Source organism: Ursus maritimus, unplaced genomic scaffold, assembly GCF_017311325.1.
Source record: "Ursus maritimus isolate PB19 unplaced genomic scaffold, ASM1731132v1 scaffold_36, whole genome shotgun sequence".
Classification (NCBI taxonomy): domain Eukaryota; kingdom Metazoa; phylum Chordata; class Mammalia; order Carnivora; family Ursidae; genus Ursus; species Ursus maritimus.
In genome coordinates this window covers 1356646-1380132 of record NW_024426230.1, presented here as the reverse complement: position 1 = coordinate 1380132, position 23487 = coordinate 1356646, and the positions used below count along the sequence as shown (strand labels likewise).

Below are 23487 nucleotides of genomic sequence, written 5' to 3'. Positions count from 1 at the left end.
AGGGTTTCATGGGATGTGTAGTCTCTTAACGGAGGTCTATGAATGCACGAAGCATTCTGGGAGATTGAAGTTCGTCAAGAACCAGACCCTGAGATTGGCGGATCTTCCGGAGCCACGTCGTACGTCACTGTGCAGCCCGCGGATTGGCGGGAAGAGCCACTCCCCACCCCTCCGCCTCCAGCTCTGAAGCAGTGGAAGACGCTCTGGTTGTTAAGACGACTCATCCCGCCTTCCGGGGGCTTTTTTCTGGCTTTGTGATTGGCTGCTAATATCAAGGAATCCCGGCGTGGACAGCGCGAGGGAAAAGATGGCGACGATGGCGGTCGGAGGTGCCGGTGGGAGCCGCGTGTCCAGCGGGAGGGACCTGAACTGCGTCCCCGAAATAGCTGACACTTTGGGGGCTGTGGCCAAGCAGGGGTGAGGGCCCAGACCTCCGCAAGCGGAATGCGGGCTCCGAACTCGGGGACGAAGAGGGACAGACTAGTCATCCCCTGAGAGGCAGGGGTGAGGGGGTCGGAGTGGGTAAGATAGGGCGGGAGAAACCATTACTCCTTGGGGGAGGATGGAGAAGCCTTAGGCCCTGGAGCGTGGGGGGGGGGGAAACCCAAAAAAACAAACAAAAACTTGCTGGGGCGTATGGTCACTGAGCCCCAAAGACAGGGGAGTTGTCAGGTAAACTCAAAAAGGGGACTACAGACCTTCAGGGCCCCGGAGAGCGGAATTATAGTTTTAAGAGTGGAGTTGGGGGGGAGTGTTAAACCTTGAGGGGGAAGGCCTGGGCGGTACTGGGGCAAATCTGGATGTGACAGTCTTGGAAAACCGGTGACAGTAGAGTAGAAAATCCACTTGGCGTGTGTTTTTATCTTTTCTCCTTTTCCATGCCTGTATTTTGGGGAGAAACTGAGGCACAGTGCAGCGGAAGTGATAGGCCCCAAGGTGGGCTGAACTCAGCAGTCCAGTCGGGTGACTGATGGCAGCTGAAAGGGTTGTGCAGAATTGAGATAGTCTAATCCAGTTGCTTGGATCTTTGGGCACTGCTGCTCTCTTTACATGACGATTCTGGGTCTGTCGCGGTTGTAGGTTTGATTTCCTCTGCATGCCTGTCTTCCACCCGCGTTTCAAGAGGGAGTTCACTCAGGAACCTGCTAAGAATCGGCCGGGCCCCCAGACACGATCAGACCTACTGCTGTCAGGAAGGGGTAGGGACCATCCCATATGCTCCTTAATTATTAGAGGCAGTAACAACTTCTGCTTTAACAGTGCCCTCATTCTCTTCCTTTCCTGACTTGGATATGTTGGTTAGTCCTGGGACATAGATAACTTTCTCCTTGCTTACCTGCTAAAAAGCCTTAGTCTTTTCTGCATCAGGCTTTCCCACATCTGTGATAGAAAAAGTCTTTGTCTCTCATCTCTACTCTCTATTCCCTGTTAAGAACTAGAAATTGAACAAGTAAAGTGCTGAACCTCATTTAGTCTTTGTCTTTCTTGGATGGGGGGAGTGCAGACTGGAATACGCTAATTGTGGGAAAGCTTTCTCCATGGATTCGTCCAGACTCAAAAGTGGAGAAGATCCGCAGGAACTCTGAGGCGGTAAGACTGTTTGACCTCTCCACTGGATTTTTCTAGAGATCAGGTCCATAACCTGGCTGGGTGTAGAGAGCAGTATTTTCCTCCCATAACTTAGTAAATCTAATATAATGCAATTAAAGCTATTTGGGTTGCTAGCTCTTAACCTTTTCCTCTTATCTCCACTGCAGGCCATGTTACAGGAGCTGAATTTTGGGGCATATTTGGGTCTTCCAGCTTTCCTGCTGCCCCTAAATCAGGAAGATAACACAAACTTGGCCAGAGTTTTGACCAATCACATCCACACTGGCCACCATTCATCCATGGTATGGCTGAGGGCTTCATTTCCTGCTGCATATTATGGTAGTCAGGCTGTGCTAGGTACTTTCTTGTTCCTAGCCATTCAGTAAAGGGTGCATTTGGCAGAACTGAAATGTCAGTACTGCCTACCACCATCTAAAAGTAGTAAGCAGAGGGGTAGAAAACATACAGAATGTACAATTATTTCTAGAAACTTAGAGTTGCAATAAAGAACAGGGCTGATATTTACATAAGGATTATATACAAGATATGAAGACGTGTACATATAATCACAAGTTGGGAAAAACATAAAAGGATTAACTTGAGATCTGGATCAAGATAATTGAAGGAAACTTTCTGGACCCAATGAGTTCAAAATAGAATTCTAAATAGCGTGCTTGTTCATGTTCAGTTCTGGATGCGGGTACCCTTGGTGGCTCCAGAGGACCTGAGAGATGATATCATTGAGAATGCACCAAGTACACACACAGAGGAGTATAGTGGCGAGGAGAAGACATGGATGTGGTATGTCTGCTTTCCTGCTGTACCAGGGCAAAGGGGAGGGGGAGGGGAAGTACACGGTAAAGCCTATAGGGTGGTCTCCAGCTATGGTGATTGGTGGGCCATATATATTTAACTGTATTTTTCTGTATTTGACCCTGGACAGGTGGCACAACTTCCGGACCTTGTGTGACTATAGCAAGAGGATTGCAGTGGGTAAGTCCACAAGGGTCCAGAGATAGTTTTCCCTTCTCTGACCTCCTGTGAATAAGAATGAGGAGTTTCAGAGATGCCAAGTGAAGTGTGTACATTTTTGATAACTGTACTTCTGGTGACTTTACAGTTTGAAATATTTTATCAATGTTCATAAAAATGCAGAATTTTATTTTACTTTTTTTTAAAGCTATATTGTTAGCACACAGAACACTTCATTGTTGTTTTGGGGGAAGGGCATATGTCACTAATAGAAGATCTCTGAAGCTAGATTAATACCGGGGGCGGGGACACCTTTCCCTTATAGTTTTGAGAAACTTCCTTTGGTTCCCAGGAGGAGGGATTCCTTGATGTTGACACACATTAGCCACCTTGGCAAAGATGTCTTCTGGTGTGGAAAAATTAAAATTCATTTTTTACATCCTCTTCTCCCTCTCTGTCTTCAGCATAGACTTGACTCCCTTAAGCCCAGGGACCTGTTGGAACCTGACCCCAAAACACCCAGTATGTCAGGCAATATGGACTTTGCAGTGTCACCATGGAGATGGCATCCCTCAAAAGAGTTCCTTTTTTAGCTTGGTGGATCTTCAGATTGAAAATTCTGCCATTTTCATTTGATTTCCTGAAAGTCAGCGTCGGCTTGTGAAAAGTTGTTAAACAGCATGCTAAATGTGAACTGTCAATGCTCACTCTGAACTTTCCCTGTTCAGAGCATCACATGAAGGCTTCACTGGGTTTTACAGTAGCTCTCTGATTTTCATAGTCTACCGAGGGAGTTTGAAAGTAGTTGTATACTGTTGAGGATTGTCTGCCCACCTTCTGCCTGAAATACGTGATTGTTTATGAAAAGTATCTTTAGTAAAGCTGGATACAATTAAGAAAAAAGAATCAGGAGTTTCATGTATACTTGGCTGCTGGGCAGTTTTGCTGCTCTCTCTGCCTCAGTTGCTTTGCTCTGAGGGAGTAAACAGATCTTGCACAAAAAAGCACGAAGGAAAGCCGTCTTGCCTAGCAGTAGGTAACTGGTCTTTCTTTTCCTTTGTGTAGCTCTTGAAATTGGGGCTGACCTTCCATCTAATCATGTCATTGATCGTTGGCTTGGGGAACCCATCAAAGCAGCCATTCTCCCCACCAGCATTTTCCTGACCAATAAGAAGGGATTTCCTGTTCTTTCTAAGATGCACCAGAGGCTGATCTTTCGGCTCCTCAAGGTGGGTGTAGGGTTTCAAAGGTACTCCAGCTAATCCTCTTGCCTTACTCACATACGTGTGATGCTTTTTTTCCCGTGGGGCTGATTCTTTTCCTCTTTGGTTTCTGGAGAGCAGTTTCAGCAAAGTTGGAAGGCTTGAGAACAAAGAGTCAAATGGCAGTAGGAGTTCCCAGAAACATTTCAAAAGGAACCAGATCTCATGAGAACTTTTCAGGTTTCATTTAAGATGTTACAGCGAGGATCCACAGGGCTGTTTGAGCCACGATGATGCTTTATGTCACAGGAAGGACATAGGAGGGCTTTATGAGTTTATCGAGGCCTCATGCTGTTTTGTGGATCCCTGGAGGGATTTGTTAAACGGGAAGACTGCTGGTCCAGGCCTTATTTTACGCTAGGGCTCTTACGCTAGGCCATAAACCATAACAGTATCGCAGAATCTTGGTTGGAGGGCTGCGTCTGATGGTCTGACCTCTCTCACAGTTGGAAGTGCAGTTCATCATCACGGGCACCAACCACCACTCAGAGAAGGAGTTCTGCTCTTACCTCCAGTACCTGGAATACTTGAGCCAGAACCGCCCTCCACCCAATGCCTACGAACTCTTTGCCAAGGGCTATGAAGACTATCTGCAGTCCCCACTCCAGGTGGGTCTGGAGTGCACTGAGAGGAGGGAGCTATGGGAAAGTGTCTCCGGTGGTAGGTGCCATAAAATCCTACCAAAGCTCAGGAGGCAGTGGGAAAGGTTTTGGTATTCTGATACATTGCCCCTGCCAGAAACTGGCGAGCTAACTTTGCCTTTTTCCTCTCATTCATCAGCCACTGATGGACAATCTGGAATCTCAGACATATGAAGTGTTTGAAAAGGACCCCATCAAATACTCTCAATATCAGCAGGTATAGTGTGGGTCCGGGTCAGGTATAGGGCCGGGATGACCTGGGTAGATGGGATTATAGTCAGAGTTCTTCTCTCGCTCCTTCCCCAGGCCATCTATAAATGTCTATTAGATCGAGTGCCAGATGAAGAGAAGGACACCAATGTCCAGTGAGTGCTCTTCCCCACAATCCCAGAGATTTGCATACCAATTCTTTATCTGCTGAGTCAGCTTGACCCTTCCCCTTTCTTTCTTAGGGTGCTAATGGTGCTGGGAGCAGGCCGGGGTCCCCTGGTGAACGCTTCCCTGCGGGCAGCCAAGCAGGCTGACCGGCGGATAAAGCTGTACGCTGTGGAGAAGAACCCAAATGCTGTGGTGACGTGAGTAGCAACCTCCATGCTGGGAAGTTTGTCTCCAGTGCCAGTTTCTCTTATCAGTGTCCTCACTTGCATTATCCTTATCTTAGGCTAGAGAACTGGCAGTTTGAAGAATGGGGAAGCCAGGTGACAGTAGTCTCATCGGACATGCGGGAATGGGTGGCTCCAGAGAAAGCAGACATCATCGTCAGTGAGCTTCTGGGCTCCTTTGCTGACAACGAACTATCACCTGAGTGCCTGGATGGAGCCCAACACTTCCTAAAAGGTGCTTCCAGGCTGTGTTGTACTGAGTAGGGGGAATGGATTATCAGCTAGGAAGGCTGCGGCAGGTTGGGGGGGGGGTTGGGTGGGCAGTAGCCGTGGAAGAGGTTGCAAGGTTGGATCTGGGTCAATGCCCTTAGCACATGAAGTAATCTTTCTGAACCTTAGCATTCCCATCTGTAAATTGAAAGGTGTGGACTGGAGCAGAGATTTTCAGTCTGAGGTCTGTGGATTCCCAGCACTGACATGAGATGTACCTTGGGCTTAGCTTTTATCCAGATCTCAAAGGGTTTTTATGACTCCACAGAAGAACCACTAGATTAGAATATCTTAAGTTCTTTCCAGTTTTATTCTTGTAAGTTAACCTAGAATTCAAATCTCCCTTGACAGGAGTTGGGAGTAGGTTGGCCTGGAAATGTGACAACATGGAGCAGCCTGGGTCTGTTTTTGGGGTGGTTTTGTTTTGTTTTAATTTTTATTTTAAGTAGGCCCCACGCCCAACATGGGGCTTGAACTCACAACCCTGAGATCAAGAGTTGCACGCTCCACCAGCTGAGCCAGCCAGGTGCCCCTGCCTGGTCTGTTTTGATGTTTGTTGGAGGTTTGAACCTTCAGTTAGTCAGACACACCATCCTCATGCCTTGGGAACTTATCTGACCCTCCTGCTCTGCAGATGACGGTGTGAGCATCCCTGGGGAGTACACCTCCTTTCTGGCTCCCATCTCCTCCTCTAAGCTGTATAATGAGGTCCGAGCCTGTCGGGAAAAGGATCGAGACCCTGAGGTAAAAAGCCACTCTCTTCTGGAGAACTCTATTCTCTTTAGTCCTCTTTTTTTTCCCCCCTATATTGCATCGACTGTTTTCTTCCACTGGAGAAGATGAAGAGGGGAACGAGATGGGGATGTGGGCAAGTGGTTGAAGTGAAAATGTTTTTATCCTTTTCTGTGTCCCGGAGGCTCAGGCTTCTTTCCCTGGGAGAGTGGGTATGTCTTGACTATCTGCTCCAGCTCTTGCTCGGTCTCTCGGGACAGGCCCAGTTTGAGATGCCTTATGTGGTTCGGCTACACAACTTCCACCAGCTCTCTGCACCCCAGCCCTGTTTCACCTTCAGCCATCCCAATAGAGGTGGGTTCCTGCGTGGCTGTCCTCTGACTGGATGGGTGAGAGCTTACCTTTTGGTTTCTTCTCTTGCTATCCTGGGTCTGCTCTCTCTAAGCTTTCCTGGTTAGTTCTTGCTCTTGCTTTACCAGGTTGTCTAGAGCTTCTGGTCCCTTGTCATCCACACATCTCTTCCCTAACAGATCCTATGATTGACAACAACCGCTACTGCACCTTGGAGTTTCCCGTGGAGGTGAACACAGTGCTACACGGCTTTGCAGGCTACTTTGAGACTGTGCTTTACCAAGACATCACCCTGAGTGAGTGTCTGGGGCAGTGGATGGCGGGATGAGTGTGTTATCTGGGCAGCTTATGAACATGTTTCACTTAAGAGTCACAGGGAGCCCAGGAATCTGTGAATGTAGGTCTTTGATTACTTATTTCTCTGTTCACAGAAGACACTCCCCTCAATCCAGGTAAAAAGTAGAGTCACAGAGACCTCAGTTTTTTTCCTTATTTTTTTCACACAGGTATCCGTCCAGAGACTCACTCTCCTGGGATGTTCTCATGGTTTCCCATCCTCTTCCCCATTAAGGTAGGAATCACCTTTAACACTCAGTGGGTTAAGGAATAACTTTTGCCATTGGTGTTCTGCCCCTCCTCTACTCTCAAGTTGCTGCTTGACTGTGACCCGTGTTCTACTGCCCCCACATGCTCTTGGATCCCTCTTGTAGGTGTTGAGATGTCTTCAGTGCCCTTCTGCTTGGCTTCCCCACATCTCCTCTGTCTGCTCTTCTGTCCAGTCTCTACCTTGAGCAAGAGTCATCTTTTAAAAACCCAAATCCGATTATATCTCTGTCACGCTTAATACCCTTCACCAACTTCAGGCTGCCTGGGTGGCGCAGTCAGTTAAGTGTCTGACTCTTGCTTCTGGCTCAGGTTGTGATTTGGGGGTCCTAAGATTGAGCCCAATGTGGGTGTTGGGCTCCGCACTAAGCATGGAGGATGCTTGGGATTCTCTCTCCCTCACCCTGTCCCTCCTGTTTGTGCACATACACTCTTTCTCTCTCAAATAAATAAATACATCTTAAAAAAACAAAACAAAACAAAAAAACCCTTCAATGACTTCTTACTGCCCTCAGGATAAAGATTTAACATTGTAAGACTTGGTGTGATCTAGTTTTAGCTTGTCTTTTCAGCGACTGTCTCCTTGATTACATTGCGTCAGCCCTATGGACCTTTTTTTTTTTTAATTGAAGTATAATTCACTGTGTTGTATTAGTTTCATGTGTACAGCATAATGATTCCACAAATCTGTACATTACTCAGTGCTCATGATTCTAATACCCTGTCTTCTTTCCTGCTTCAGGCTTTCACACCTTTCTCCTTTGTCTGGAAAGTTCTTTGTTCATCTCTTCAGCCAGCTAACTTACCTCCCATGTCCCCTTAAACATTCCTCTTGTCCGATAGCTTTCCCTGACCACCAGGACTAGGTGCACACTCGCTCTCATAGGTGCTCTTCAGCGCATGTTCTCTGCACATTCACGGCACTCGTCACACTTTGATTATCTGTTCAATGGCTGACGGTTCGGTTCTGATTATTCATTCTGAAAGACTTCCAGCAAACTTCGAGAGGGTTGGAACATCACGTTTTATCCTTTTCTCTCCACGCTTAGCTCAGGAGTACATTGCCACATACAGTTCATTAGCTCTACCCTGAACCTCCCTGTCTTTCTTCTTGCAGCAGCCCATTACGGTACGTGAAGGCCAGACCATCTGTGTGCGTTTCTGGCGATGCAGCAATTCCAAGAAGGTGTGGTATGAGTGGGCTGTGACAGCACCAGTGTGTTCTGCTATTCACAACCCCACAGGCCGCTCATACACCATCGGCCTCTAGCCCTGCCCGCAAGTGTTCAGAGCCTTGGAAGCAGCTTCCGGTTCTGCTCCTGTGGCACAGAAAGTGCAGTACATCTGTGGGCTGTGATTCCCTTTGCCCACCGGCGTGGAGCATTTCAGTCTGCTTTCCTGCCTTACACCAAGGTGGGCAAAGGATGAGAATTGATTGCAGGGCTCAAGCCACCAATCTGTGAAGACCTCAGGCCAGGGTGGGAGGAATTAGTGCTGGATCGAAGCTACTCCGACAGGCACTTGGCCTCAAGCGCTCCCTGGAATAGCCCTGAGAACGTGGACTGAACACATTTCCAGCCCTTTCCCTGCCCATCTCTGTTCCTGTTATGATGGTTTTGTGTGGGAGGAAATACAAATAAAGTGAAGTTACAGCCTTTTCCTGCTCCAACCCTGCTGCCCTGTGCCTCTGCTTTCCCACACCTTACTTAAATCTAGGCATATTCAGATCTATGCCTTTATCCAAGACCCAAAGTGTCCTCACTTTGTTTCCTATTTAGGAACCTTAATGGTCACTCTTGGACTCCTCGGTGTAGGTCTTTCTGACCAGCTGTAAAGAGGTCTTGTCCATTGAGACCTGTGATTAGGCTTTTCTCTGGGGAGAAAAGATTGGCCCAGTGGAGACAGACGGGAGTAGTGAATGAAGCCAGCTTCCCTTCCACGTTCCTGAGCTACTGCGCTGCCAGCTACGTCTTGGGAGGGAAACTGGAAGCCATGCAGGCATCTCCAGCAAGAATCCATCTGTTTTGTTTGAATAAAGTCACATGGTTAGTGTTCGAAGTAGTGAGTCCCAATTCTCCATTTTACAGAGGAAGAATTTGAAACTGACACAAAGGTTTAATGTTAGTATTCAAATCAAGACTGGAACACAGGTCCTCCGACTCTGGCTCTCTCGATGTTCTAACCAGCTATGTTTCTGGCAGCTGATATATTGGGCAACTAAAGTATGGGGATTCTGGAAGCCCTTGGAACGTGAGTGAGCATCAGGTCCTTCTCTTTCTGGTTAGAGATCTGAGTATTGCTGCACCCAAGGAGTCACCTGAGAAACTTACAACTTTACTTTTGCAATGGGAGGTGTGTGGCTGTGGGACCAGGCAATGGCCATAAGAGTGTGAAAGAAGACAAATAAATATGTGGCAAGACTTGTGTTTCCCGGGGCCCAAGCACTGAGGGCAGGAGATAGTTAGGAGGGCTGTGTAGACATCGCGCTCAGAATGGGGTACAACATCCTTCCTGACGTGAAACAAATGCAGGTGCTCTCCCCGAGGCTGTCGTGGCTAAGCAGGACACGTGACCTTCTGAGGAAATCAGGAATAGAGAGTAGCAAGGAAGTCAATTGTACCTCCTCGTTGGCTCCGCCCACGGCGTTGGCCTAGTCACCTGGAGCCAGGAGTTGGGCCGGAGAGTCCTCGCTGGTTCTTTGCCCGCGTTCTCCGCCTTCCGCGTGTCACCTAGCCAATGAGAGAGCAATGGGCGGCCGCCTTAGGACGCTTCCACTCTCGGAGAGGTTAGCCAATCGATGGGAACTGGATGGTTGCTAAGAAACATTTGAGTTTGGCTCCACCCATGCCTAGGGGTTTGGCCAATGAAAATCTGTACTTTGGACAGTTGCCGCGAAACCAGTGAGATTAGTTCCACCGCCTGAATGTGTCGGCGCCTGCGCAGATTGGGGAAAGTTCTGGAAGACGGCGGAGCTGCCGCCATTTTGCGGGAAGACGAGCAGCTCCGACTGTAGTGCTGCTTTTACTGCTGAGACTCTGGAAAATAGCCGAGCTTCGCGCCCCCAACACACCCAAAGGAACGGCGGAAACCGGGACTCCCCCCTGCGGGGACCCGGAACTGGTGAGAAACACCGAAACCCAGTCCCCCCCGCGACGTCACCAATGCGTGACGTTGCCGCACGGCGCCTCCCCCTGACGTCACAGGCAGAAAATGGCGTCAAGAGCAGAATGAGGCAAACTTTTAAGAAAATATTTTTGTTTACTTTGGTCTGGAAGTGTTCGCTCCCTCAGTGTAGCCCGCTGGCATGACTTTAGGGATCGGCACTGTCGTGGTTATATCTCCTAAAGATGAAGATGCTGTTTCAAGGATCCCAGTGACCGATGTCTTTCCAGGTCCCCGAAGCCCTGACGTTTAGGGTCGCCAGTACCGGGGCGGGATGGGGGGGAGCATCGACCCACCGCGGTTTGAGAGGGCTGGCAGGATGGGTTTTCAGCTCTTAGTGCCACCACTCCCAGAGAGGTTAGGGTACTGAGACTTATTTCTCAATCTTCAGGCTCTGGAAGACTCCTGTTCCTTGTGTTGGCCTCTGGGCTTTTCCCTGGTTCCTTTTTTTTGACCGCACGTTCCGTGGCGGTACAGGAGTATAGTGAGGCCACATGTGAAGTTTTAGCATTGGGACACTGGCCCTCGCAGGGACGGTGCGAATCGGTTACCTGTAAGACCATTTTTTAAAGTGTAGCCTTGGCTTGTTACATAGCCTGGAGAGTGTATTTTACCTTTCTCCTGTTCCTGTTATTAAGCAAGCTGCTTTCAGTTTGGTGATGTTTGTGCCCAGCTCTGTGACTGGATCCATCACCCCTTGGGACTCAGCAGGTGGTGAATTTTGCCTGAACTGAGCTAACAGTGGTTCTTCACTCTCTTTTGTCCCTTCAGCAGTGAGGCCTTAGTGCTTGTTGGGGTCTTGACTGTGCTATGACAAAGTCCAGACACGTGCATGATTGTGGGCCCACCCCTAATGCAGTTTTTGGAGCAGGGATGAAAGAAGGCTCTGTAGTTTTTTCGTGGATGAGGTTGATGGACTTTGGCCCTTAATTTAGGACATGGGAAGAGTTTGAAAACTACCAACTTGAAAATGCATAGTGTTTGGGACTTTACTGCTTCTAGGACATCTGAAAAGATACACCAAACCGAGTGAGATTTCAGGTTTCAAAATGTGCTCGCGTTTTGTATGCCTGTTGAATAGAGTCATTCATTTCTGAGTACCTGAGTGAAAACTTCACTCCGTACGTAGGTGGTGGCTCATTTGTCAACCTGAGCGAAAGTTGTTGTGCATGTGTTAAGCTACTCCTACCCTGTACGAGCAGTCAACAAAGAGCAATTATTGAAATCAGAAGCATTTCATTCGGGGAGGAAAAAGCAGATTTTAAAAAATAGAGAGGAGCTGTATGACATTTAGAAAACTTGTATAGACTTGGCACCTGGCTGGCTCAGTTGGAGAGCATATGACTCGTGACCTTGGGGTTGTGAGTTCTAGCCCCATGTTGAGTGTAGATTACTTAAATAAATAAATACTTTTAGAGAAAAAAGGAAAGAAAACTTGTATAGGCTTGGCAGGCAAAATGACTGGAAAGATCAGAAATTGTAGATTGAAACCTTTTATTTTTAAGAACCGTTTTTTCCACAGTCGGTCAAATAGTATGTATTACAATGAGGTTGGTTCCTGGTATTTTGAAGTGTATGCTGTTTCATCTAGAAGCCACATAATAAGGTGTGACTAATGGGACTAATGCTTTTGATAAACCTTTCAGAATAGTAATTCCTTAGATGACTGTGTATTTAAAAGTAGACATCTTCAGGGGCGCCTGAGTGGCTCAGTTGGTTAAGTGGCTGCCTTCTGCTCAGGTCATGATCCCGGGATCATGGGATTGAGCCCCGCAAGCAGGGAGCCTGCTTCTCCCTCTCCCTCTGTCTCCCAGCTTGTACTCTTTCTCTCTGTCAAATATATAAATAAAATCTTTTTAAAAGTGAAATAAAATAAAAAATAAAAATAGACATCTTGGGGCACCTAGCTGTCTCAGTCGGTAGAGCATGAGACTTGATCTCAGTTGTAAGTTCGAGTATCATGATGGAGGTAGATTTTACTTAAAAACAAAATCTTAAAAAAAACTAGACATCTTGGTATGCTGTATACTCTTTAAAATTTTCTTTAAGACTGAGTTATAAAGTACAGGAGAGAGAGGTCACCTGATAGAATTGATAAGACATTAGACCTTGGGTCAGGAGACCTTTATCAAGAGTCAGCTCCTCCATTTAAGCTTTGTGATTCTGGGCAGTTCACAAAGCCTCAGTTTTTTCATCGTGCATTGGACCTGATAGCGGCTTGTAGAATATATTATCTTTGTTTGTTTGTTTTTTTTAAGATTTTACTTATTTATTTGACAGAGAGAGAGAGAGACAGCCAGCGAGAGAGGGAACACAAGCAGGGGGAGTGGGAGAGGAAGAAGCAGGCTCCCAGCAGAGGAGCCTGATGTGGGGCTCGATCCCAGAACTCCAGGATCACGCCCTGAGCCGAAGGCAGACGCTTAACGACTGAGCCACCCAGGTGCTCCTATCTTTGATTGTTAAATAAATGTACAGTGTTACAATAAGCAGTTGAGTTCAATTGAGGGGTTTTTTTTATTTTATTTTAAGATTTTATTTTTGAGTAATTTATACACTCAACATGGGGCTGGAACGGACAACCCTGAGATCAAGAGTCACAAGCTCCACCTACTGAGCCTGCTGGGCGCCCCAAGTTCACTGGTTCTTAGACACACCTATTTGATTTTGATTTGGTTTCCATTTTAAGTCTTAAATATGACTCCAGGTAATTTTTGCTTTGCTCTTTCCAAGAATCTTGTCTCTGTAAACAGGCTTAGTACAGTGCCTAGCAATATTAGGTACTGTAGGAGTGATTAGTCCTATTTTTATATTACTTATTTTACATTAGTTATTACTTTTATATTCCTGTTTTATTCTAAAGTCACCAGAATAGGCTATGGGCTCTGAGGGCAACAAGGACAGCATCATTGCATGATGCATTAGCTGCTTTAAAGAGGACAAAGCTCTTGTGGATATGGAAAGTCCGATTATGATTAGCCTCTTTGCACCGAAGTTTTTCAGATTAGTTGGAGATTTGTTTTTGTTTTTGTTTTTCGGTCAGCTTTATTGAGGTATAATTGATATAAAATAAAGCTGTACACATTAAGGTGTACAGTTTGATGGGTTTTGATGTTTAAACACCCATGAAACCATCACCGGCAAAAGTTTCTTCTGCCCTTCTGTAATCCTTTCTTCCTAGCCCCTCTCCACCTCCTCCTGTCCCTAGGCAACCCGCTGATTTGCTTTCTGCCAGTACAGGTTAGTTTACATTTCCTAGAATTTTTTCCTATAAATGGAACCACACAGTATATGTACCCTTTTGTCTTATTTTTTTCACTCGGCATTATTATTTTGAGATTCATGCGTGTTGTGTATATTGATAATTCCAGACTAACGTTTTTTTGAATAATTTATCCTATTGATTTTGTTTGATATCTTGTTTTTCTTTTTTCTTTTTTTTTTAAGATTGTATTTATTTGACAGAGCATGAGTGTGCACACAATCAGGGGGAGCAGCAGGCATGGAGAGGGAGAAGCAGGCTTCCCGCTGAGCAAGGAGCCAAGCAGGGGCTCTATCCCAGGACCCTGGGATCATGACCTGAGCAGAAGGCAGACGCTTGATCGACTGAGCTACCCAGGCGCCCCAATATCTTCTGTTGTGTTTTTTTTTTTTTTAATTTGACGGGCCTATGGCGGACAGACTTGGGAAAGATGATTGCTAGGTGTGAAAGCTTGGGGGGGAGGCAGGAAGTCTTACCCTTCCTGCGTAGACAGCCTTCAAGGTGGAATTGGTTAAGCCTGTCTTAATCACTATCTTTCTGAGTTACCTGAATTCTAGTTGGTATTATACGGGAAATGCTTGGCGATGAGTCCCCTAATTATTGATGATTGTGTGGGGGATGTCGGGGAGAGCTTAGGGCACATCTGCATTCTGGTGTTGTTTTGTCTTGTTCTGATTTTTAGTCTTGCATCCTTATCTTTTTATTGGAAATATGTGCTTATTTCTATGGTTTAACTTTATTATTTTTTTTTTTTAAAGATTTTATTTATTTATTTAACACAGATAGAGACAGCCAGCGAGAGAGGGAACACAAGCAGGGGGAGTGGGAGAGGAAGAAGCAGGCTCATAGCGGAGGAGCCTGATGCGGGGCTCGATCCCATAACGCCAGGATCACGCCCTGAGCCGAAGGCAGACGCTTAACCGCTGTGCCACCCAGGCGCCCCTATGGTTTAACTTTAAACCAGTTATTTATACAGAATTTTGAACTGTAGAATGGAGGCCTAGTGTCCATTGTCAAGTGAATAGTAATTTTGAATGCCAACACTTTCTCTTTATAGGACAGGGTCTGTATTGTATTTTGTTTCTATCTAGATATTTCTTTTCCTTCGAGACACTTGACCTTTTCTAAGCCACAGAGCAAAACTAGTTCAGATTTAAAATGCGCAAAAATAAACCTAGAGTAAGCAACAGCCAGGAAGATCCCTTTGTATTCAAGAAACAGACTGTATATTCTGAAGTCTGTTTCTTAGAGAAGGAAGGGAATGTGGGATGCCAGAAGGGGAGGAAAAAGATGAGGTTCTTACATATCCATGTCCTCTCCTCAGCTCTGCTACGATGGCGTCCGATGACTTTGATATAGTGATTGAGGCCATGCTGGAGGCTCCCTATAAAAAAGAGGAGGTAATATTCCCCATCTCACTCCTGGAATTGGGTTAGTAAGAAGCACCAGTTCTAGATAATCGGTTTCAGCACTTTGNNNNTCCTCTTTCCCTGCTTGTTTATTCTGTATCGTGGCTATTCCTAAAAGTCATGTTTTTTAGTAAGCACCACTCTTCAGCTTCCATACTCAAAGGCATGCTGGCAGAGCGGGTCCCAACGCTGGGGGGAGGGAGGAGGAGGGTAGGGCAGAATGTACTGGGAGTAAGTGCTTTGCTCATAGCTCTCAGTGACATAGTAGAAAGTCAGTGTATCTCAGACCTAAATAATTTCTCACTCTCCTGGGAAATAGATGTCAGTGGAACAAATGTTGGGTAGCTAAAGTTTTGACATCAAAATCTGTCACTCTGATCTCTTCTTTTTGAGTGGTTTCCTTCCTTCCTTCTATTATTCCCTTTGTTAGGAGATTCGGGTGCTCAGAAACTGGCTAGATAACTGTGAGCTTTGATTTCATAAGCTTTCTTTGTCCACTTTTGTTCTTTTGTTGCCCAATGGAATGTGTGTGTCTGCCACTTTGTACCTGGTGACATTTTTCCTGGCAAACCCCTCAGGATGAACAGCAGAAGAAAGAGGTTAAAAAAGACGGCCCTAGCAACACCAGCACAAGCAGTACTGGCACGAGTGGCCCGAGTGGCCCCAGTGGAAGCAGCACCAGTGGGGAGGCAAGCAAGTAAGTGTGGCAGGAGGAGGTGGGTCGGTGACTTGGGCAAGGGAAGCAACTGCGTCCATCAGAGAAACAGCCAGAACAGAGAGGTGGTTGCTTGTAAGACTGCTAAGTTTTAGTGATGGCTCCACTAGGTCCTGGGAATCATGGTGACTTGGTTTAATGATCTTCTAGTCTTCACATTCCAGCCAAGACTTGGGGATCTGTGCTAGTGTCATTCTATTTCAGTTGAGTAAAATAGCCAGGGGACCCCTGATTTGGCAACAGCAGCTTTTGCTGGGCTTTGGGGGGAAATGGCCACTTCAGATGGCTGACAGCATTCAGGGTTGTGTGCAAGCTAGTGTTGCTGTGACTCCTGCCAGATCATCTTGGGCTCTTTGGTCTTTTACTGCTGTTCAACCCTGGCCTTTCTGTCGTTCTTTTCCTTGGGGGAGAGGGTAAAACCTTCTTGATAATAAGAATTTGTTCCCTCCTTCACAGGAAGAAGAGGAGTCGAAGCCATAGCAAAAGCAGGGATAGAAAGCGCAGGTCAGTAATCTGGGGGCTTTTGGGTTTTGAGGATTACTCTAAATGGGAAGATACCAGGGAGAGCTACCCCTCAAAGGCCGGAAGAGGTTGGTTTGCCCTGCAGCAAACTCAGTAGTGCCTTCCACCTGTAGTCGCAGTCGGGACCGGGACCGGCATAGGCGGAGAAGTAGTCGGAGTCGAAGTCGGGACCGGCAGCGTCGCCACCGCAGCCGGAGCTGGGACCGGCGGCACAGCAGTGAGTCACGCAGTCGGGACCGGCGGCGTGAGGACCGTGTGCGCTACAGGAGCCCGCCACTTGCCACTGGGTATCGCCTCTTGCTAATACGATGGCCTTTGTGTTGGAGTCCGGGTAAACCCTGTGCACTGTGGTTCCTTCCCGCGGGTGCTCGCAGCCCGGTGTGGTGGGCACAGACCCTGTTACTGCAGGGGTGGTGTGGACAGTTCCCATGTGAGATGAGGTGCTGGCAGACCAAGCATTGGACGAGCGCGAGTGAAATCGGATGACGTGATTTTCCATCTGTTGTTCTCTGTTCTGTAGGCGCAGGCACGCGCACAGTAAGAGTCCTCATTTCAGAGAAAAGAGTCCAGTCAGGTGAGTGGATAGTGAGCACTCCGCCAGGGATCGTGAGATACAAGTAGAAAGCCGTTCGAGCCAGAATACAGGAGTGTGTGGTACTTGAGGGGAGCTGGAGAGCGGTAACCATGTATCAGGAGCAGGCGTCTCACCAGATTGCACTCGCTTTTCAGGGAGCCCATTGATAATCTGAGTCCCGAGGAGCGTGATGCCCGCACGGTTTTCTGTATGCAGTTAGCTGCCCGCATTCGGCCGCGGGACCTGGAGGACTTTTTCTCTGCTGTCGGCAAGGTAACCTTCCCCCGCCTTTAGCTTTCTTCCATGTAGCCTATTTTCTGTCCATCCTCCTTTATGCCCAACTCAGGATTGCTTTCTTGCCCGGGAAAGGTTCGTGATGTCCGAATCATCTCCGATCGGAACTCCCGTCGTTCTAAGGGCATTGCCTACGTGGAATTCTGTGAAATCCAGTCTGTGCCTCTGGCCATTGGGCTGACTGGGCAGCGGCTGCTTGGAGTGCCCATCATCGTCCAGGCTTCACAGGTGAGCAAGTTGCAAAGCTGACACAAGAAGATGGGCTCGGCGGGAGGAGGTGTGGGATACGAGCTGTTGGTTCCTCCTCGCATAGGCTGAGAAAAACCGACTGGCAGCCATGGCCAACAACCTGCAGAAGGGCAGCAGCGGACCGATGCGCCTCTACGTGGGCTCCCTGCACTTCAATATCACTGAGGACATGCTCCGGGGCATCTTTGAGCCCTTTGGCAAAGTGAGTAGAAAGTAATGGAAACCTCGGAAGGGAATTGGAAAAAGTGGGGAGAGTGAGCGTACCGCATTGTTCTGTCTGACCACGATTAACCCGCTGCGTCAGTCAGAATGAGCGGATGGGTCCGTGCTGGAAAAGTTAGGTTCCATCTTTGTATGCAGAGTGCTCAGTACGCATATGAGTCAGGCATCATGAAGTCATAATGGGGTCCAGATTCAGTAAGATTAGTAAGGAAAGGTGTTTTGGAAAGAGGTGGCCTTTGTCTCTTTTTAAAGAGAAGGTTTGGAGAGTTATAATTGGTTGGCTACAAAGTTAGAGGTGGGTAGAACAGTTAAGAAAGATCAAAGGTGCGGGTTAGCGCAAAGATTGCTAATAATTTCTCCATCTTCTACAGATTGATAATATTGTCCTGATGAAGGACTCAGATACAGGCCGTTCTAAAGGTTATGGTTTCATTACGGTGAGTTGGTGGTCATTAACTTTTGAATTTCAGTGTGGGTTTGTCCACTTGTCTGATTTTGCAGCTTAGCTTCATCCTCCTCCTTTAGGAACTGTCTAAATGACCCATAAGCCCGGGTGCCTGAAGCTTGGACTAGCCTTCTGCCCCTTGAGATGAGTGCATTGGTTGAGATCCTGGCTTTGCTCCTACACACTGTCAGTGGCCCTGGTATGGGGGTGTCCAGGAGTTCAACCAGCTTCTCTGGTGCCGCAGCTTGCTCTTTGGGTAATAGAAATGATTTCAGGCTACAGCTAAAAGGTTGGGGGTATGAGGGAGGTAAGATGTGGGCTTTTATACACATGCTTCATGGAATTAGTATGTTTTCACGATAGGAGCAGGAATAGGGATTTTTTTTTTTCCTGGCACTACCCCATTTGAAGCAGTTTCTCCACTGAGAAATATCTTTATATTCAGAGACCGCTGTAGGGAGAATAGCGAGGCCTTTTCCTGACACTCCCAACAAAATTTCTTCCAGTTCCCATAACTGGTTCTTCTAGCCCCGTGTGACTCCAGGCTGAGGACTGGCTGCCAGCCACAGAGTCTCGAAGCTGGTATTTTGTAGGTTCAGTCCAGGCAGCATACACCCCCCACAGCTGCCTGCAGGGCAGAGGGGAGGTAGGTTGTTTTCTACCAGGAGTATTGCTCACCTCAGAAGCATCCAGTGAAGGCAAGCCACTTATACCACCTGCCTAGGAATTGTCAGTACCACATGTCAGGCCCTAGGGCAGGTGCTACCAGAGGAAACGGCCAGCTGTGGTGTCCACAGTGGCAAGTACCTCTTCTAACTCCTTGATGACTCAGGTGCAGAAAAGCTTTTGTGAGGCCTTTTTGCCCTTGTGCTGCCGCCTTTTTGATCAATACCCTTGACACTTCAACAGCAGACTGGAATCTTCTCTACCCCAGGCTGCTCTGGTGCTGCTGGGCAGTAGCGCCCTCTGATCAGCAGCAATGGTGGAGGCGTAGGGGTGGGGTGCTCTCCATGCCAGGATGCGTGCCCTCCTATGTCTGGGCTCTGGAGTGCCCGATTCTTACTTCTTGACTGAGAATTAACTGACTAGTCCTAAGGGCTGAAGTTAAAAAAGCCCAGGAATCTTGACTCTCAGGCTGTCTTACTTGTGTTTATATGCTCATTTGTGAAGCAGCCTGTAAGTGTAGGCCACCCTATAGATAATAGACTGTTTGCATTATTAGGTTCTTAGTGGAGCTGGAAGATTAGTGATTGCCATTGAGTCCGTTGGAAAAGGTCCTTTTCACATGAATATTTTGGGGGGATGGGGATCTTAGGTCACATTGCCTGGGACAGAACGATTTGTGCCATAGTGAGCATGCAGTTTTTTGGGATAGCGGGACGAGGTGGTGGTGGTGGGTCTTGGCGAGCATGTCCACGGCCAGGAGGTGACTGATACACGGACTGGGTTTCTTGTAGTTCTCAGATTCCGAGTGTGCCCGGCGGGCCCTGGAACAGCTGAATGGCTTTGAGCTTGCTGGTCGACCTATGAGAGTTGGCCAAGTGACCGAGCGACTGGATGGTGGCACAGACATCACTTTTCCGGATGGGGACCAAGAGCTGGATCTGGGATCAGCAGGTGGACGTTTGCAGCTCATGGCCAAATTGGCAGAAGGTGGAGAGAGTTTCTGTGCAGAGTGAAGAACGTGGGGTGGAATTTTAGATCAGGGGTTGGGACTTAACACCAACTTTTCTTTCCCTTTTAGGCTCCGGAATCCAGCTGCCTACCACAGCTGTAGCTGCTGCTGCCGCCGCCCAGGCTGCCGCCGCCTTGCAACTGAACGGGACGGTTCCCTTGGGGGCCCTGAACCCTGCGGCTCTGACTGGTAGACTTGGACTTGGGGAAGGGAGAAGGGGTTGGGCCCTGGAAAGAAGGAATGCTCTGTGCTCACTAACTTGTCATGCCTCTCTGTGTTGCAGCTCTGAGTCCGGCCCTGAACCTTGCCTCCCAGGCAATCGCCTCCCAATGCTTCCAGCTTTCCAGCCTCTTTACCCCTCAGACCATGTGAGTCTCAGGGTCTGGCTCAGTTTAGTCTTTGGTTTTCTTTCCTTTAGCTTTCTCTTGACCTCTTTTTCTTGCCATAGGTAAGTCAGTGGCGCAGTACACTGCCTCCCTGTGCCTCTGGGTCCTGCCACTCCCTTCTCCACGTCTACCTTTTCACGGCCCCTTCTCCATTTTGTGGACCAAGCCATCCTGAGCGTATGGACGTTGACTCTGCGGGAATTGGAGCCACCCTTGGACTCAAGAGCTCCTGCCCAGGGCTGCATTGGGAGTGGACTCTGCTGAGCAAAGCCACTAGTCGAAGAAGACAGAATCTGCACCTACATGGAATGCCTGTTTCTCCGCGTATGTCATCTTCTGGGATGAGCTTTCATTGCTCTTTCCAACCACCTCGTAGTGATTCCTCGATTCCTCCCCCCTGTCGGGAAGGCAATAGGGCATTAACTGAAGGAACTAACCTCTCTCCTCTTCCTATACCTTTACCCTACAGTCCGTTGAGGAAAAAACCCTTAAGACCTCTGGTCTAAGAGGATTTTGGGGTTTTGGGGGGTGGGGGGTGATCCCTGAAGGTGCTGGCTTGCTGCTGCACACGCCCTGGAAGGTGGCACAGACATGCGCATTGTGAAGCCTGCCTTAGGCCTCAGCTTGGGGCCAGAACTGCTACCGTGGGCTCAGCATCTTGCTGGGGGGTGTGAGAATGATCTGTCCTGCCAGGCATTTCGGATGTCTTAGGGGCAGGGCTTTCAGGAGTTTAGTGAAAGGTGGGATACCTTTCCAGTATCTTCCATCTTCCTTTGTGTAGTTGTCCTTCCTCCCAGGTCCTTCCTGTGGCCCAGGGTGGAAGGATGGAGAGGAGGCTGCTACTCTCTACCATTTCCCATGTGCCTCTACCGTGGGCTTAACCCCAGCTGATAAAGCTGCTCCTGTCCCCTACCTGGGCACATGTGAGCCCTTTTCACTGGATTTTATACCCTCGTGTCTGTGTACATAAAATATATGTGTGTGTGTGTGTGTATATGTATGTGTACACACATATGCATACATACACATACATGTGCATATATCCATATAAACCTTGTATGAAAGGCAGGCTCCACTGTCGTGGTGGCCGCTGCCCATATGTGTGTGGTCTCGGTCAGTTGGTGTGTCTGATGTTAATAACTTCTCATGAGCCAAAACCGTGAATGGTTCTAGGGATATAAAACATTTGTAATGCCTTTGTGTTTTTTCCTTTTATTTTAATTTTGTTTTATCTAATCTTCCTTAGAAATTAAAATGGACAGAAGGCACATGCCTGGATGGAGTTCACCATCTGTCTGCATTATACTCTCGGCCCCGTGGGTCTCCTCCGTATGTCTTCATCGTAACTGCCCCCCCCCCCCAATATTTCCAAACCTACCTTGTCACTGGACACAGTAACAGGCTCTCTGTGCCTAAGGACAGATCTTGTCTTTCCACCAGATGGCAGTGTGACGGTAGCACATTTTGCACCTTTGGCTAGAGGTGTTCTATGATCTTGAGTTTAAGTACCAGAGAAGCCTGCTAAGTTCACCAGTCTTACCATTAGCCTCTGTGCCTGCCTTTGGCCCTCTTTGTAATGGAACTCCTAGTCCAGTATCCAGAGGGGTTTGGGCGTCATACGTCAGGGCTCCCCATTCCTGAAGTCTGCTATTCCTCAGTCATTGCCCTCAACTCTTGCTTTCCATATGTGACTCTGCTTGGGATGACACAGGCTTGGGACCAGTGAATTCCAGAATGCTGAGTATTCCAGGAATTGCCCTGAGGAAGGGGATGCGCACGTCTCCTCCACCTGCTTTGTAAGGCTTATGACAAGAGGCCTGCCATAAGGTGGCTCACTGTGTTGGGACCAGCCTAGAGAAGAAGGTCTGAAGTTCAGGGGCAGAGCTCTGTGGGACTCCTCCATTCTCTACCGGTCTCTATGGCAACAATGTTAAGACTTTATTGTCATGCTAAAAATATGGATAATTGCTGTTAGGTTTTAATTTGTCAGCTCTCAGACTCCTAAGCAGAGTGAAGGTTTCTTGGTGATACTCGCTTCTGGGGTTGCTTTTCACACTGAAGTATTAGGTACTTGGCGCCTGCTTGTGGCAGAAAAGGCCACTACCCAGAACTAGCTCTTGATTCCCCCAGGCTGCTGCAGCCTCACTGCTGTGTTGCCTTTGCCGCCACCCCCACCCTTTGCCTGTCCTGGTTTGCTCTCTGCGCCTGGGAGAAGGGAAGCAGGACGCGTTGTTTTTAGGTAGTAGCTGGCTAGGGCCCAGTCCCCCTATAATTATTGATTTGGCCGCTAATGCATCCTGAAAAATAGTGTGGACCATTTTTGTTAGTTATCCTGAGGCTCGGGACCAGGCTTCCTCATGGCAGTCTTAAACTCCTCCAAACTATAAATACCCACAGGCCTTGCCTACCTCCCTGCCCTCATCAGATGGGTGCCTGTCTCTGCTTGGTTTCCTTTCGTTCCCATTCCTGCCTACTTTGGCCTGCCTTCACTTTTCTTCCACCTCAGTTCTCCCCGCAACGCTTCTTCGTTCCTCATACAGCCTTTTGCTGGGGGAGAGACGGTGGTGGAAGTGAGGAAACATGGAAGACAACTACTCTAGTCCTCACCCATATAAGGTGACAGCATCCAGTGGGTGACACCGGAGTCACTACATGTGACTCAGTGCCTTCTAGTTACTCATCCCTGCGTTGGGGGTGGTTGGAGTAGAGAGGAGGGGACAGCAAACAGCCTCCTAAGGTAAAAGAAACCTTCCTGAGCCTCTCTTGCCTGGGCATAGTGGCTCAGGTGTGGGTAGAGGAGAGACTGGCCCAGATCCTCTTCTAGTGCAGAATTGCCCAGCTGTCCTCAGTTCTAAAAAGGAGACGTTCACCTGACTTTTGACTTCTAGCCTATTCTGTCTTCTCTAAGGCAGTGGTATTTCCTCCTTGTTCTTTAAATTTACGTGTTTTTGAAATTGGGTTTCTGCCTACTTTCTCCTTAGCTCCGACAGTCCCCAGATGTGAGTGACCAGAGGAAGCAGGGGTTTGCCCTTTGCACCTTTAGTCCTGGTGTTTATGAGGAAGGGAAACGAGTTTACAGCTTGAAGGGAGAGGGTCAACCACAGCCTCTCCTTTTTCTGTTATGGAAGGGGCCTAGTGAGAATCGGGAAGTAATAGTCGGATGGTGAGGAGAGGCTGTGCTGGCTCCGAAAAGTGGGAGGTGGGTGGTATGACGGTGAATTGTCGACAGTGGTGCAGGGCTGTTACGGGTTAGGCATTGTTCTAGTCACTTTCTGTGTACTGAGTTCTTAATCCTCACAACGACCCTCCGAGGTCGACCCTCACCATCTTTACTTTGCAAACAAGGAAACGGATACCCAAAGAGGGTAAGTAGCCTGCCCTGCGATTACACAGCAAGTTTGGGATTCCAATCCAGGCAGTCGAGCTTCAGATTCCTAGATCCTAATCTGAGCCTGCCCCTCCTGGGAGCCAAGGCCTGGGAGTCACTTTTCCTCCCTCTGTACCCAGAGTTCTCAGTACGTCCTGCACTTCTCCACTTCCATGTTTGCTCAG

General features: G+C 48.1%; 2 protein-coding genes across 5 annotated transcripts; both read left to right on the top strand.

Moving 5' to 3' along the window:
• Nucleotides 1–228: 228 nt before the first annotated feature.
• Nucleotides 229–8692, top strand: PRMT5 (protein arginine methyltransferase 5). 2 transcript variants are annotated; one of them, XM_008710529.2, is made up of 17 exons: nt 229–417; nt 1081–1199; nt 1505–1590; nt 1758–1892; nt 2279–2391; nt 2534–2583; nt 3628–3791; nt 4271–4432; nt 4605–4682; nt 4772–4830; nt 4918–5040; nt 5127–5302; nt 5972–6081; nt 6330–6423; nt 6600–6716; nt 6927–6991; nt 8141–8692. In XM_008710529.2, the coding sequence occupies exons 1-17, from the start codon at nt 308–310 to the stop codon at nt 8291–8293; spliced, it is 1914 nt and encodes a 637-aa protein (XP_008708751.1). In that variant the 5' UTR covers nt 229–307; the 3' UTR covers nt 8294–8692. The 2 variants fall into 2 exon arrangements, with proteins under 2 accessions (XP_008708751.1, XP_008708752.1); XM_008710530.2 differs by lacking the exon at nt 1081–1199 and having other exon boundaries at nt 289–417.
• A 1241-nt stretch (nt 8693–9933) lies between these two features.
• Nucleotides 9934–21203, top strand: RBM23 (RNA binding motif protein 23). 3 transcript variants are annotated; one of them, XM_008710526.2, is made up of 14 exons: nt 9936–10143; nt 14769–14844; nt 15432–15550; nt 16025–16072; nt 16204–16377; nt 16611–16664; nt 16820–16937; nt 17034–17186; nt 17272–17409; nt 17801–17866; nt 19332–19527; nt 19619–19738; nt 19833–19917; nt 19998–21203. In XM_008710526.2, exons 2-14 carry the CDS (start codon nt 14779–14781, stop codon nt 19999–20001), a joined length of 1341 nt encoding a protein of 446 aa, XP_008708748.1. In that variant the 5' UTR covers nt 9936–10143; nt 14769–14778; the 3' UTR covers nt 20002–21203. The 3 variants fall into 3 exon arrangements, with proteins under 3 accessions (XP_008708750.1, XP_008708748.1, XP_008708749.1); XM_008710527.2 differs by lacking the exon at nt 9936–10143 and adding an exon at nt 10172–10415; XM_008710528.2 differs by lacking the exon at nt 19998–21203 and having other exon boundaries at nt 9934–10143; nt 19833–19921.
• The last annotated feature ends 2284 nt before the right edge of the window (nt 21204–23487 follow it).

Bases quoted from the DNA above. Each gene is read 5' to 3' on its own strand.
- RBM23 (XM_008710526.2), top strand. From the start codon at position 14,779: ATGGCGTCCGATGACTTTGATATAGTGATTGAGGCCATGCTGGAGGCT. The intron at 16,665-16,819 runs GTGAGTGGATAG...CTCGCTTTTCAG, and splicing joins AGAGAAAAGAGTCCAGTCAG to GGAGCCCATTGATAATCTGA. The intron at 17,410-17,800 runs GTGAGTAGAAAG...CATCTTCTACAG, and splicing joins TCTTTGAGCCCTTTGGCAAA to ATTGATAATATTGTCCTGAT.
- PRMT5 (XM_008710529.2), top strand. From the start codon at position 308: ATGGCGACGATGGCGGTCGGAGGTGCCGGTGGGAGCCGCGTGTCCAGC. The intron at 4,683-4,771 runs GTATAGTGTGGG...CTCCTTCCCCAG, and splicing joins AATACTCTCAATATCAGCAG to GCCATCTATAAATGTCTATT. The intron at 6,717-6,926 runs GTGAGTGTCTGG...TTTTTCACACAG, and splicing joins TTACCAAGACATCACCCTGA to GTATCCGTCCAGAGACTCAC.